Source organism: Entelurus aequoreus, linkage group LG20 (assembly GCF_033978785.1).
Source record: "Entelurus aequoreus isolate RoL-2023_Sb linkage group LG20, RoL_Eaeq_v1.1, whole genome shotgun sequence".
Classification (NCBI taxonomy): Eukaryota; Metazoa; Chordata; class Actinopteri; order Syngnathiformes; family Syngnathidae; genus Entelurus; species Entelurus aequoreus.
Window position 1 is genome coordinate 17,414,640 of NC_084750.1, and position 14,095 is coordinate 17,428,734.

Sequence of the window (14,095 nt, forward strand, 5' to 3'; positions counted from 1 at the left end):
TTTTGACCAACATGAATTTTGCGAATTTTAAAATGGATAGTAGAAAAAAATCTGAATCTGACCTCTACGTCAACATTAATAATCTGTCATTTTTCCAACTGTTATATATGAAAAGGGGACTAACAGAGTGTATTTTGATCTACAGTATTTAGTACGGTATCAAGGCACACTTGTTCATTTCCACCATTACAACATACCTCAAACCACTGTCCGTGCGACTGCATCTTCAGAACCACGCAAGGGTCGGGTTTGGAGAGGGCGTCTCGGTCTGAGATTCCCCGACAGGCCACTCTCAGCTCCACTTTGGTCAGGCACGGAGAGCTGATGAAGCCCAGCGTGGCCTCTGCAGACTCGTAGATATTACTCATGCTGAATACTCAATCGCACTGTGAAAAGGACAACGAGAGAGAGAGAGAGAATGACATACGTGGGAGTGTAATTTTACCAGATAAACGGACGGATAGACAGATGGATGGATGGACCGAGAGATAGATAGATAGATAGATGGACAGACAGAAAGACAGACAGACAGATAGATGGACGGATATATAGATGGATGAACTGACAGATAGACAGATGGATGGACGGATGAATGAATGAAACCAAGAAACAGAACGACAGACACTTGGTCTGTCGGTCAGTCTATCTTTTCATCCGTCCATCAAGCCGTCTACCTGTCTGTTTGTCAGATAGACTAACTATCTGTCTGTTTTGGGGTCAATGGTTTAATCGGTTTAATTGGTCGGTCCGTCTGTCGGTCGGCAGATCGGTCGGTCAGCATATAAACAGATAGACGGATACACAGATGGACAGATGGATGAATAGATGAACAGACACACTGATAGAAAGACGGTTGAATGGACCGACAGAAAGACAGAAAGTTGGTCTGTCGGTCAGTCTGTCCTTTCATCTATCCATCAAGCCGTCTACTTTTCTGTTTGACAAACAGATAGTTTGTCTATGTGTCTATCCGACAAACAGACAGGTAGACGGCTTGATGGACGGATGAAAGGACAGACAGAAAGACAGAAAGTTGGTCTGTCGGTCCATTCAACCGTCCATCAAGCCGTCTACCTGTCTGTTTGTCAGACAGACAGATAGACAAACTGTCTGTTTGTCAGACAGACGGATAGACAAACTATCCGTCTGTCTTTGGGTCAATGGTTTAGTCAGTCGGTCTGCTCGTCGGTCGGTCCGTCTGTCAGTCGGCACATCGGTCGGTCAGCATATAAACAGATAGACGGATGCACAGATGGATGAATAGACAAACAGACACACAGATAGATAGACGGTTGAATGGACCGACAGAAAGACAGAAAGTTGGTCTGTCGGTCAGTCTGTCCTTTCATCCATCCATCAAGCCGTCCACCTGTCTGTTTGTCAGATAGACACATAGACAAACTATTTGTCTGTCTTTGGGTCAATGGTTTAATCAGTCGGTCCGGTGGTCGGTCCGGTGGTCGGTCCGGTGGTCGGTCTATTGGCTGGTCGGTCAGCATATAAACAGATAGACGGATACACAGATGGATGAATAGACGAACAGACACACAGATAGATAGACGGTTGAATGGACCGACAGAAAGTTGGTCTGTTGGTCAGTCTGTCCTTTCATCCGTCCATCAAGCCGTCTACCTGTCTGTTTGTCAGATAGACACATAGACAAACTACTTGTCTGTCTTTGGGTCAATGGTTTAATCAGTCGGTCCGTTGGTCGGTCGGTCAGCATATAAACAGATAGACAGATGGACAGATGGATGGATAGACGAACAGACACACAGATAGATAGATGGCTGAATGGACCGACTGACAGAAAGACAGAACGTTGGTCTGTCGGTCAGTCCGTTTATTAATCCGTCTGTCTATCTGTGTCTCGGTCGGTTGGTCGGTCAATCAGTCGGTCCTTGTTTGGTCGGGTGTACGGTCTGTTAAAATCGATTAATTCGATTAGAAAAAAGCTTTGATTTATATTATTTTGATTCAATTAAATTATTTAATGAGTGTAGTAACTGATAAAAATGTATAAAATCCGGACAGTGTGCAAATTAAAAAGCGTAGAGGTTTTTAAAATTTATATTTTTATTAAAGCACACATGTTAAAGGTGCAATTACTATGCTGATAATGTGCAAATATTAAAAAAAAAGAATGAATGTTACGAACAGCAAGCAGAAAAAATAATATATTTTAACTATTTTACCTAAAATACACATTAAGGGCTTTAAAGTGTGTTTTATCCAATTACTTGATTAATCTAAGAAGCTAATCAATAGATGACAAAAACAATGGCTCGCTGCAGCCCTAATAGATAGACGGATTGAGTTACAAGGAGAAAGAGGAGTGTGGTGTTCAATAGACGTAACCTTGCAGTGGGGTTACAGCTTTATTGTTCCTGTTGGTCACACACCTCACAACAATCACCCACGCTCCTTAACACAGAGGTCTAATCATCCTAAATTGCTTCAAACCCCCATGGTGGCTGAGCTTCATTCTGCGTAGATATATACCGTAGTTGAAGCTGCACGACAGCTTGACAACATGTGCCAGCCAGCACCTAATCAACGCATTACATGTCATTATTTTTAATCCGCACCAGTATGTGATGTGTTAAAATGTGTTAATTAGAGGCCCGATGAAATGCCTTTTAAAAAAACCAGATTGCTGCACACCTACGCCTTATCTTGCAGATGGAACACTGACTACCCACTGGTGTACAATTAAAATGTCTTATAGTATCCATTTTATTGACTTGACAAGAGTGTGATGTTTTTTTAAGGCCATGCAGCAGCATCGATAGTCATTTTGTTTCCACTCATAAATATTGCTAAGAACAATGATTTTAATGCTCCATATCAAACCTTTTATTGACTTTACATGAGTGTGATATGCTTTTTAAGTCTTTGCAGCAGCATCAATTATCTTTTTGTTTCCACTCGTAAATGTTCATTTGTCCAATGCTAAGAACAATGCTCCATATCCAACACTTTATTGACTTAACAGGACTGTAATATTTTTTAAGGCACTGCAGCAGCATCGATAATCCTTTTGTTTCCGCTCATAAATGTGAATCTTTCCAATGCAAACAACAATGATTTTACTGCTCCATATCAAACATTTTATTGACTTTACATGAGTGTGATGTGTTTTTGAAGGCATTGCAGCAGCATCGATAATCCTTTTGTTTCCACTCATAAATGTGCATTTTTCCAATGCTAACAACAATGATTGTACTGTTGCATAGTAAATGTTTTATTGACTTTAGTGTGTTATTTTTTAAGGCTTTGCAGCAGCATCGTTAATCCTTTTGTTTCCATTCATAAATGTTAATTTCACCATTGCTAACAATAATGATTTTAAGGCTCCATGTCAAACATTTTATTGACTTTACATGAGTGTGATATGCTTTTTAAGGCATTGCAGCAGCATGGATAATAATTTTGTTTCCACTCAAAAATATTCATTTGTCCAATGCTAAGAACAATGATTTGAATGCTCCATATCAAATATTGTATTGCCTTTACATAAGTGTGACATGTTTTTAAGGCATTGCAGCAGCATGGATATTCCTTTTGTTTCCACTTATAATTTTTTTTTTTCAATGCTAACAATGATTAAATAATCCATGTCAAACATTTTATTGACTTTACATGAGTCTGATATGTTTTTTAAGGCATTGCAGCAACATGGATAATCCTTTTGTTTCCACTCATAAATATTAATTTGTCCAATGCTAAGTACAATGATTTTAATGCTCCATATCAAACATTTTATTGACTTTACAGGACTGTGATATTTTTTAAGGCACTGCAGCAGCATCGATAATCATTTTGTTTCCACTCATAAATGTGCATTTTTCCAATGCTAACAACAATGATTTTACTGTTGCATAGTAAATGTTTTATTGACTTTAGTGTGTTGTTTTTTAAGGCTTTGCAGCAGCATCGTTAATCCTTTTGTTTCCATTCATAAATGTTAATTTCACCATTGCTAACAATAATGATTTTAAGGCTCCATGTCAAACATTTTATTGACTTTACATGAGTGTGATATGCTTTTTAAGGCATTGTAGCAGCATGGATAATAATTTTGTTTCCACTCAAAAATATTCATTTGTCCAATGCTAAGAACAATGATTTGAATGCTCCATATCAAATATTGTATTGCCTTTACATAAGTGTGACATGTTTTTAAGGCATTGCAGCAGCATGGATATTCCTTTTGTTTCCACTCATAATTTTTTTTTTTTCAATGCTAACAATGATTAAATACTCCATGTCAAACATTTTATTGACTTTACATGAGTCTGATATGCTTTTTAAGGCATTGCAGCAACATGGATAATCATTTTGTTTCCACTCATAAATATTAATTTGTCCAATGCTAAGTACAATGATTTTAATGCTCCATATCAAATATTTTATTGACTTTACATCAGTGTGGTATGTTTTAAGGCTTTGCGTCAGCATCAATTATCCTTTTGTTTCCACTCATAAGTATTCATTTGTCCAATGCTAAGATCAACGATGTTAATGCTCCATATCAAATATTGTATTGCCTTTACATGAGTGTGACATGTTTTTAAGGCATTGCCGCAGCATGGATAATCCTTTTGTTTCCACTCATAAATATTCATTTGTCCAATGCTAAGAACAATGATTTTAATGCTCCATATCAAACATTTTATTGACTTTACATGAGTGTGACATGTTTTCTAAGTCTTTGCAGCAGCATCAATTATCCTTTTGTTTCCACTCATAAATATTCATTTGTCCAATGCTAAGAACAATTATTTTAATGCTCCATATCAAACATGTTATTGACTTTACATAAGTGTAATATGTTTTTTAAGTCTTTTCAGCAGCATCAATTAGTCTTTTGTTTCCACTCATAAATATTAATTTGTCTAATACTAAGAACAATGATTTTAATGCTTTATATCAAACATTTTATTGACTTTACATGAGTGTAATATGTTTTTTAAGTCTTTTCAGCAGCATCAATTAGTCTTTTATTCCCACTCATAAATGTTAATTTGTCCAATGCTAACAGCAATGATATTCCTGCTCCATATAAACATGTATGGATCCATTGTCTGAATCTATAACATATGTTATTGCTGGCCTTCAGTCCAGTTAGTCTCACCCCAAAGGACAACCGCAGGTCTGCTGATGTGCTTGATGGTACAAAGTGAATATTAATGCAGTGGTCTAGTAGTGTTCTCCTTGGGGATGTTAGCTCCTGGAACTGGGTCTGACTCTGACCTGGATCTGGCTCTCTCTGTCCTCCATAATTCATGTTCAATGTGTGTGTTGGTTGATTATTTTTAGCCAAGTGGGTTGAATGGGCAGTGTGTACAGTAACATGCAGACATAGACCAAAACCACAGGACAGGAGTATGATATGCGGGCCAAGGTGACATGTTGTGTTACCGTACGTGTATTTTGCCTGGTGCTGACTTGAGTGTGTCCGTCGGTGTGGGTGTGGGTGTGTGCCAGTGCTTATTTGTTCCAGTCGAGAGCAGATGACAATGATCGCGACTGAAGTTAGCATTCTGCCTTAAAAGCACGTTGTCAACAGCTTTTGCAAGACTCCCTGAGGTGGAGGAAACGGCCCAGTTTCCCTGTCAATTGGTATATACAAGTACAAAAGAAACCACTAAACTACCCAAAAGGGGTCCAATTTGGAGTTAGGCCAACATTTTTTGCAGGAAATTTGCTCGAAAGGTCAAACCAATATTTTTTAAAGTTCACACCACAGCTCAGTAAGCATTGATGGAACTTAAAAGTAGCGCCGGACAACGAACCAACAGCGTCAGCGTTTAGCTCATTGGCTAGTGCTCTCGACACTCAATCATTGGTTTGAGCTGCGTGCGTAAACCCCCTGGCGCCTTAAGTGTCGCACTGGACAATGAGCAGATATTGAGCTTTTATCACGTTTTCTAGCACTCTGGACCCTAAATCAGTATAGGATTGAGGCTGGACCGAGCAGGTTGGGCTGCAGCTATCGATTATTTTAGTAATCGGGTGATCAATCGATTAATTGGTTCGTTTAATCGAGCATTCGGATAAAACACACTTTATAGCCACAACGCGTATTTTAGGTAAAATAGTTGAAATAATAATTGTTTTCTGCTTGCCATAACCCTTGTTCTTTTTTTCCCTAATAAATGCACATCATCAACATTAAAATTGCACTTTGGACACACGTGCATTAATAGAAACTAGAACATTCCCACGGAAATTTTGGATGGGCCTGCTATCTGTGCACTGGACCTCTGGCCGGGGGTCGTCGAAGATGGTGCCGAGTGTCCGAATCCGTGAGTTTTTTGGTGTAACTGTACAAAATGAGCTATAGAGCTAGCCTAAAACATTTGAATGTAACACTTAGCATGTGTGCTAACGATGGCATGCTATCAGTTAGCATGTCTCACATATCAAGTAACACGGCTGTAAGGCTGCGGAAGTAGAGAAAAAAGTGAAAAAGCTAGCATGCTACTATTAGCTTGCTAATGTTTGCATACTAACAGTTAACAAGTGTCATGTACCAAGTTATTTGACTCTGGGGTAAACGGAAACAAATGTAGTTAAAAAAATATCATGCTTATGTTAGCATGCTATCAGTTAGCTTGTGTCGAAAGAAGACAAGTGTGTGAACAAAACGAGACGTGAAAGTATGGCTGAGCTACAAGAGGAGGTAATCTTGTCTTTTTGGCGTTTGTCTCAAAGCAATTAAATACCATTAAAAGGGTATGTACCCATTAAATTGGCCCATTTTTTGTTTATTTGTGAATAGTGTTGCCATGGTAACACGAAATGTTGCCAACTAAAAGTACCGCCTTAGGCGCGGGTGAGACCTTTCCGACGGTATAACATATGTGGGGGTTCGTTGGCCGATCCGTCTCGTATTAATCGTAAGAGAATGTGTTTGTCATTCTTGTTTGGTGTGGATTCACAGTGTGGCGTATATTTCTAACAGTGTTAAAGTTTTTTATACTTGCACTCTCAGTGTAACCTGTATCGCTGTTGACGATGTATGCGTTGCATTCGCTCGAGTGTGCGTACACAAGCCGCACATATCTCGTGACTGGGTCTGAACGATGTTAGAATGGATGAAAAGCGGACGTGACGATAGCTCGTAGAGTACGTTAAAGGTTAATTTGTTTAACCTTGGCCCGCGGCTTTGTTCAGTTTTAAATTTTGGCCCACTTTGTATTTGAGTTTGACACCCCTGTGTTAGATTGTTAGTATGGACATAGACATTTATAGAACAAGCTACATATTTAATGAAAGATAATTACTGTAATTTTACATGAATTTGAAAGTAATTTAAGAAAACGGAAAATGCTATGTATAATTAATTTGGTATTTTTCTGTAAAAAAAATAGAAATATACACTACCGTTCAAAAGTTTGGGGTCACATTGAAATGTCCTTATTTTTGAAGGAAAAGCACTGTACTTTTCAATGAAGATAACTTTAAACTAGTCTTAACTTTGAAGAAATACACTCTATACATTGCTAATGTGGTAAATGACTATTCTAGCTGCAAATGTCTGGTTTTTGGTGCAATATCTACATAGGTGTATAGAGGCCCATTTCCAGCAACTATCACTCCAGTGTTCTAATGGTACAATGTGTTTGCTCATTGGCTCAGAAGGCTAATTGATGATTATAAAACTCTTGTGCAATCATGTTCACACATCTGAAAACAGTTTAGCTCATTACAGAAGCTACAAAACTGACCTTCCTTTGAGCAGATTGAGTTTCTGGAGCATCACATTCGTGGGGTCAATTAAACGCTCAAAATGGCCAGAAAAAGAGAACTTTCATCTGAAACTCGACAGTCTATTCTTGTTCTTAGAAATGTAGGCTATTCCACAAAATTGTTTGGGTGACCCCAAACTTTTGAACGGTAGTGCACATAGTTTGTCATTACTGGCATATTACTTAAAATAACAGGTGGATTGTTTATTTACGGATAATGTCTTCAATTCTACAGTTTTATAAACTATTTGAAAAAAATAGAAAAATGACAGTAGAAATTTAGAGTAAATTAACCATAAAAATAGGATTTTTTTTTACAGTGTAGACCAGTGTTTTTCAACCTTTTCTGAGCCAAGGCACATTTTTTTCATTTAAAAAATTTCGAGGCACACCACGAGCAGAAAACATAAAAAAATTAAACTCAGCAGCCAATATTGACAGTAAAAAGTTATTCTCGCAATTGTTGGATATTCAAACCATAACCAACCATGCTTCACTATAGCTCTTGTCTCAAAGTAGGTGTACTGTCATGACCTGTCACATCACGCCGTGACTTATTTGGAGTTTTTTTTGGTGTTTTTGTTCTTGTCTTGCGCTCCTATTTTGATGTTCATCGTCATGTCATGTACGGATGTACTTTGTGGACGCCGCCTGCGGCTCCACACGCTGCAAGTCTTTGCTGTCGTCCAGCAATCTGTCAACAACAACACATCATTTGCAGACTATAATTACTGGTTTGCAAAAAAAATATTTTTTTAACACAATTAGGTGAAATTACATAATCTCCCACGGCACACCAGACAATATCTCACGGTACACTAGTGGTTGAAAAACACTGGTGTAGACCACAAGGAAGTATTTTACATTTAGAAAAAATAATCATAATGTGACCCCTTTAATGTGCCTTATAACCCGGTGCGCCTAATGTATGAAAAATGATCAAAAATAGACCATCCGGTATAATACGGTAAGCATTTTATTAACGCACATTATTTCCAGGCCGCATAAAATAATGTGGCAGGCCAGATTTGGCCCCCGGGGGCCTTGAGTTTGACACCTGTGCCATATATATATATATATATATGCCGCACAAAGTTTGTGAAATTGCATAGTAAATCAAAAACATCCCCCGCCAAAAAAATATAAGACGTCCTATAAAATCCTGTCAGCTCTTTACTCTGCACACACTGTGACAATCAATCCGTGTTCCGTATCGCCGTGACCCCTTGACTCGCGTGCGCGCTCACCTTTTCGCCCGTGCGGGTGTCACCGTGACGGATGTGACATTAATGATGCAGTCGCAGGAAAGAAGGGCCGTGACACTCAAGTGTGTGTTACTGCTCTTATTGATTATCAGACGAGACGCAGAGGCATCGCCTTTCAGCACAGAGGTGAGTTGGCCTGTTATGCAATGGTGGCCATCAATGGGCTCCTTAAGGGGGGGCCAAAAAAAAATCAAGACTTTCTGCAGAACTGCCTTTAAAAAGTAGCCATGAAAGTACTATTTTGCTGTGTTAAACCGCAATAGGAAGCCTTCCTTTTTAACACTTTTCATGCACATTGTTAAAAAAAAACAAAAAACACATCAACTCACCCCCAAAATGAGACTTTGAGAAAAGATCCGAGCGAGGTGAAGAACTTCCCCCGCTGTTGACGCGACAATCGCGGGCACCTACCTCGCCGCCTCGGGACCCATCTTCCACCTCCTAAACACCGCAGAGCCGGAGCGGGATGGCGCGGACTCGGAATGCTGACATCCGAGAGATCAGCGCCGCTGCGTGGACAATTTCCCCCACCCCCCACCACCCTACCCCCCGCCAACCCGGGCGAGGACGCGCTCCTTTTTCCCCGGGTTCACCCGGGATGAGAGATGTGGAAGAAGGACGCGGGGACGGCGGCGCCACTTAACTGGAGTTTGTAATCCGCTGACTCCGCTGGGGGGAACCGCGCGCCGCATCCCGGGGAGCCGCTTGGGCCAAACGAGCGCGGTCCTTCGGCGCCCTCTGGTGGCCGCTGGGCGCATTGAACACGTGGCTTTTACGCTTCTCCACTTTGATTGGCTCAGATGCGCTTCAGTGGTTTTATAATAAGCGATGACCGCACACCTGAGACCGTAAAAAGACCCTTCTGCGGCATCGAGATGAGATTTAATAACATTTCAAATGCGATGCGCACTCAAATGATGTGACTTTAGTTGGAAAGTTGGACTATTTGCGCTAAACCGGGGGTGTCAAACTCATTTTAGCTCAGGGGCCGCATGGAGGAAAATCTGTGCCGGACACTATATATATATATATATATATATAAGTCAGAAAAGGGCAGGAAATTTTTTTTTTGGTCCTTTACACAATATGGAAATTAATGTAAAACTAAATTTGCTAATAGGAAGCTAACTACTTAGCTCTGTGTCCTTTGTAGGTAAAAGTGATTGCCATTTCTTTTGTGTCAACAAATTATGGTCATAATGAGTTAATTCACATTATCATAGGCTTGGAAGACATGAAAAGCAACAAAACACTGGTTTATTATTCTAGGCTATTTATTGTTAAAGATAAGCACTTTAATATTGAACATTGAACAGTGCAACATGAACTTTGGAAAAAAATACAAAAATAAATACCCAAATGCAATGTGAAAATCTGTCCTTCTTCCCTTAACTTGATGAAAACACCATCAAGTTGTATATATATATATATATATATATATATATATATATATATATATATATATATATATATATATATATATATATATATATATATATATATATATATATATATATATATATATATATATATATATATATATAAAAACACATATATATATATATATATGAAAACACCATCAAGTTGTAACTATATATATATATATATATATAGTTACAACTTGATGGTGTTTTCATCAAGTTAAGGGAAGAAGGACAGATTTTCACATTGCATTTGGGTATTTATTTTTGTATTTTTTTCCAAAGTTCATGTTGCACTGTTCAATGTTCAATATGAAAGTGCTTATCTTTAACAATAAATAGCCTAATAATAAACCAGTGTTTTGTTGCTTTTCATGTCTTCCAAGCCTATGATAATGTGAATTAACTCATTATGACCATAATTTGTTGACACAAAAGAAATGGCAATCACTTTTACCTACAAAGGACACACAGCTAAGTAGTTAGCTTCCTATTAGCAAATTTAATTTTACATTAATTTCCGTATTGTGTAAAGCAGTGTTTTTCAACCACTGTGCCGGGGCACACTAGTGTGCCGTGAGACACAGTCTGGTGTGCCGTGGGAGATTATGTAATTTCACCTATTTAGGTTAAAAATATTTTTTGCAAACCAGTAATTATAGTCTGCAAATTATGTGTTGTTGTTGATTGTCGGTGCTGCCTAGAGCTCTGCGTCGTAACCATGTAATACTCTTCCATATCAGTAGGTGTTAGCCGGTAGCTAATTGCTTTGTAGATGTCGGAAACAACGGGAAGCAGCGAGCAGGTAAAAAGGTGTCTAATGCTTAAACCAAAAATAAACAAAAGGTGAGTGCCCCTAAGAAAAGGCATTGAAGCTTAGGGAAAGCTATGCAGAACGAAACTAAAACTGAACTGGCTACAAAGTAAACAAAAACAGAATGCTGGACGACAGCAAAGACTTACAGCGTGTGGAGCAGACGGTGTCCACAGAGTACATCTGTACATGACATGACAAATCACCAAAATAGGAGCGCAAGACAAGAACTAAAACACTACACACAGGAAAACACAGAGAAACTCAAAATAAGTCACGGTAGGATGTGACGGCGGGATGTGACGGGTCGTGACAGTAGACCTACTTTGAGACAAGTGCTATAGTGATGCATGGTTGGTTATGGTTATGGTTTGAATTAATATCCGACAATTGCGACAACAACTTTTTACTGTCAACTGAGTTTCGTTTTTTTAAAGATTTCTGCTGGTGGTGTGCCTCCGGATTTTTTCAACGCAAAAAATGTGCCTTGGCTCAAAAAAGGTTGAAAAACACTGGTGTAAAGGACCAAAAAAAAAATTCCTGCCCTTTTCTGAATTTGAGCCCCTGCCCCTCTATAATCATGTGCACGTCCCTGTATATATATATATATATATATATATATATATATATATATATATATATATATATATATATATATATATATATATATATATATATATATATATATATATATATGTGTGTGTATATATATATATATATATATATATATATATATATATATATATATATATATATATATATATATATATATATATATATATATATATATATATATATATATATATATATATATATATATATATATATATATATATATATATATATATATATATATATACCGTATATTACCAAATAGTAGCCCGGGCGTTTATTTCACAAAATCGATTTTGGAGACAGGCGTTTAAAAGAAGCAGGCTGTTATTTGCACAAGGCTTTTATTTATTTTTGCACCAGCCTGCACCAGGCCATTATTTGGTTACAATGGTTACTGTCCAGTATTTATTTTTTTTCGTACAAAAAACTTTAAAATGTAAAAGCTATTGTAAACATACAAACAAAAAAACAAGAGATCAACATGAGGTAGGCCAGGGGTCACCAACGCGGTGCCCGCGGGCACCAGGTAGCCCGTAAGGACCAGATGAGTAGCCCGCTGGCCTGTTCTAAAAATAGCTCAAATAGCAGCACTTACCAGTGAGCTGCCTCTATTTTTTAAATGTTATTTATTTACTAGCAAGCTGGTCTCGCTTTGCTCGACATTTTTTATTCTAAGAGAGACAAAACTCAAAAAAAATTTAAAAATCCAAGAAAATATTTTAAAGACTTGGTCTTCACTAACTGACAAAGAAACAGATAACAGATTTGGTGTCCAGTTCAAAGTGTGACATGATTTATTTAAAAATTTGAGAGTTGACTTTTGTATTTTACATGAGTTATTATTTGTAATTCATGATTTGTTAAAAAATGTTAGTGGCTAGCTAGTTATAATGGGATATTGTAATTTCACAAGACTGTCTTAGAAGTGATCATTTGAAAATGTTCAATTTGAAAAATGTGCACTTAGAGAAAATATAAAAATAAAGTGTTGCATATTGATATTTATCTGTTTCTATATATATTTATTGTGAGAAATCATTAAGATGATCAGTGTTTCCACAAAGATAAATATCATTAATTATTAATAATAACATAGAGTTAAAGGTAAATTGAGCAAATTGGCTATTTCTGGCAATTTATTTAAGTGTGCATCAAACTGGTAGCCCTTCGCATTAATCAGTACCCAAGAAGTAGCTCTTGCTTTCAGAAAGGTTGGTGACCCCTGAGGTAGGCTATCAAAAGACAAGAGATCAACAAGGCCTCAACATGGCAGTAGTGCAACAATTGTCAAATAGAATACCAATACTAAAAATAAAGAAACTTTTTAAATAAAGCAGCCTACCGGGAAAAATACAATTATGGTACCAAGTACTCAAGTATAAAACCCACCATCAAAACAGAACAATAAGACTGTCACTTAAATAAAACAAAGGCTACAGTACTCCAAGTTTTAAATAAAGCAGCATACAGGAAAAATAAAATTATGGTACCAAGTACTGTATAAAACCATCAAAACAATAATACTGCAGCAAACGCAACCCCAAATGCAACTCAACCCCACTCATCATCCTCCTCCTCCTCCCCTCCCTCTTCCTCCCACTCCTCTCCCTCACCCCCCTCATCATCATCCTCCTCTTCAATCACAAGTTCTTCTCGACGGGAGCGTCCTTCTGTGCAACAGTTGTTCTCCTGAGGGTAAAGTTGTTCCGCCGCAGGAATCGATTAAGCCAGCCACTCGTGGCACCAAACACAACTCCTTGGCCTTAATGCGGATCATTTTGCGGGACACACGGTGGTTCAGTCCACGAACGTGATGTGTCCACTGACACAAATTAGCATCAAGCTCGTCGCTCACTTTCTTCCTACCTCCACCAGATAAGCGAGCCCGTTTCCCATCGATTGCCGACTGAGATAGTAGTTCTCCCTTTTTTTGTTTCCATTCTCGTACACGTTTTGGGTCAACGTTAAACTTCCTGGCCGGTGCCAAACCAGAATTCTGCTCCGCAGACTTCACAACCGCTAGCTTGAACTTGAAGTCAAACTTTCTGTTCTTCTTCCCCCTTAAAGTATTCCCGTCCATCAGTTGTGGTGTACCGGTATCCTGTTCATTCAACTCACCGCTACTGTTGCTCGCCATGTTGAAACTTTTTTCCTCGTGGGTTTGTTGTTGTCGTTGAGTGTGTGTTACGCTATATGCGGTGACCCATTGCAATATGTTGATTA

General features: G+C 38.2%; 1 protein-coding gene across 2 annotated transcripts in view; it reads right to left on the reverse strand.

Moving 5' to 3' along the window:
• The window catches only part of LOC133635973 (copine-4-like), a 98,361-nt gene extending 88,843 nt beyond the window's left edge, over positions 1 to 9,518 (reverse strand). The window contains exons 1-2 of one of the 2 annotated variants that reach the window (XM_062029513.1): positions 9,352 to 9,518; positions 198 to 386 (exon numbers count right to left, since the gene is read on the reverse strand). In XM_062029513.1, coding sequence (XP_061885497.1) covers positions 198 to 368 — 171 coding nt within the window. In that variant the 5' untranslated portion in view covers positions 369 to 386; positions 9,352 to 9,518. The remainder of the gene's footprint in view (positions 1 to 197; positions 387 to 9,351) is intronic. The other variant, XM_062029514.1, reaches the window with a different exon arrangement.
• Between the last annotated feature and the right edge of the window lie 4,577 nt (positions 9,519 to 14,095).